General features: G+C 68.1%; 1 protein-coding gene across 1 annotated transcript in view; it reads left to right on the top strand.

The window, feature by feature from the left end:
• Positions 1-48, top strand: part of SEMA4C (semaphorin 4C) — a 3,201-nt gene extending 3,153 nt beyond the window's left edge. Inside the window, exon 6 of the mRNA XM_031557749.1 lies at positions 11-48. Coding sequence (XP_031413609.1) covers positions 11-48 — 38 coding nt within the window. The remainder of the gene's footprint in view (positions 1-10) is intronic.
• The last annotated feature ends 614 nt before the right edge of the window (positions 49-662 follow it).

Here is a 662-nt window from a genome sequence, read left to right as displayed (position 1 = left end):
CCCCCCCCAGGGCTGAGCTCACGGAAAGGGCTGCGCTCGGGGCTATAAAGGGCTTCGCGGCGCCGTTCCCGAAGGGGGGGGGGGCAGGGGAGAGCCTCGGGCTGTGTGTGGTTTTGGGGGGGAGGGGGGAAGGGGCTGACGGGAAGGCCGGAAGCGGCCTCGGGGTCCCGGCGGGGCCGTGGGAAGCGGGGCGGGGGGATCCCCGGGGGGAGGGGGGGGAACGCAGCGTGGGCAGCGCCGCGGGGTGGGGAGGGTGCGCATGCGCCGTGGTGATCGGCTGCCCCTCGGCTCCTCTCGTTCCCACTCGACATCTTTCAATCCTACTCGGCTCCCTTCGGCCACCCATCGGCTTCCTTCGTTCCCCCTCGGTCACCCCTCGGCTCCTTTCGTTCCCACTCGGCTCCCTTCGGTTCCTTCCGTTTCCCCTCGACTCATCTCGTTCTCTCTCGGCTCCCTTCGGCTCTCCTTCGACTCCGCCCGTTCCCATTCGGCCGATCTCGGTTCCTCTCGTTCCGACTCGGCTCCCTTTAGCTGCCCCTCGGCTCCTTTCGATTCTCCTCGGCTCCTTTCGTTCCCACTCGGCTCCCTTCGCCTGCCCCTCGGCTCTTTTCGTTTCCCTTCGTCTCATTTCGTTCTCTCTCGGCTCCCTTCGGCTCCCCCTC

Source organism: Meleagris gallopavo, unplaced genomic scaffold (assembly GCF_000146605.3).
Source record: "Meleagris gallopavo isolate NT-WF06-2002-E0010 breed Aviagen turkey brand Nicholas breeding stock unplaced genomic scaffold, Turkey_5.1 ChrUn_random_7180001955349, whole genome shotgun sequence".
NCBI lineage: Eukaryota > Metazoa > Chordata > Aves > Galliformes > Phasianidae > Meleagris > Meleagris gallopavo.
Note: the sequence above shows the minus strand (reverse complement) of the source record. Positions and strands in the feature narration are given on the sequence as shown.